Consider the following 371-nt stretch of genomic DNA (forward strand, 5'->3'; position numbering starts at 1 on the left):
GGGTGCCGGTGGTGCTGGTGGTTGTACTACTGCTGCCGTTGGCGTTGTTGGCGTTGCTGTTCTTGACCTTGGCCACCACTTTCTTCTCCTTCACCCGCCGGTTCTGGAACCAGATGGTGATCTGTCTCTCGGTGAGGTTGGTGGCGGCCGAGATCTTCCTCCGCTTGTCCTTGGTGATGAACTTGCTGCTGGAGTACTCCTTCTCCAGCTCCTTCAGCTGCCCTTTGCTGTAAGGGATCCGTTTCTTGCGGCCTCGGCGGAAGGTGCAGCCCTCGCCCGGGTGTTGGCCCACAGCCTCTGGCCAGAGAAAGGGAGAGAGAAAGGATCAATGAAAGCAGGAAGGAAGAAGGGAAGGAAGGAAAGAAGGAAGG

The 371-nt window shown here is 57.7% G+C and overlaps 1 protein-coding gene across 1 annotated transcript in view; it reads right to left on the bottom strand.

The window, feature by feature from the left end:
• Nucleotides 1-371, bottom strand: part of HOXB13 (homeobox B13) — a 56,586-nt gene that overhangs the window by 45,240 nt on the left and 10,975 nt on the right. Inside the window, exon 2 of the mRNA XM_042473639.1 lies at nucleotides 7-297. Within this exon, the coding sequence (XP_042329573.1) occupies nucleotides 7-297 (291 nt within the window). The remainder of the gene's footprint in view (nucleotides 1-6; nucleotides 298-371) is intronic.

Source organism: Sceloporus undulatus, chromosome 6 (genome assembly GCF_019175285.1).
Source record: "Sceloporus undulatus isolate JIND9_A2432 ecotype Alabama chromosome 6, SceUnd_v1.1, whole genome shotgun sequence".
NCBI classification, from domain to species: Eukaryota; Metazoa; Chordata; class Lepidosauria; order Squamata; family Phrynosomatidae; genus Sceloporus; species Sceloporus undulatus.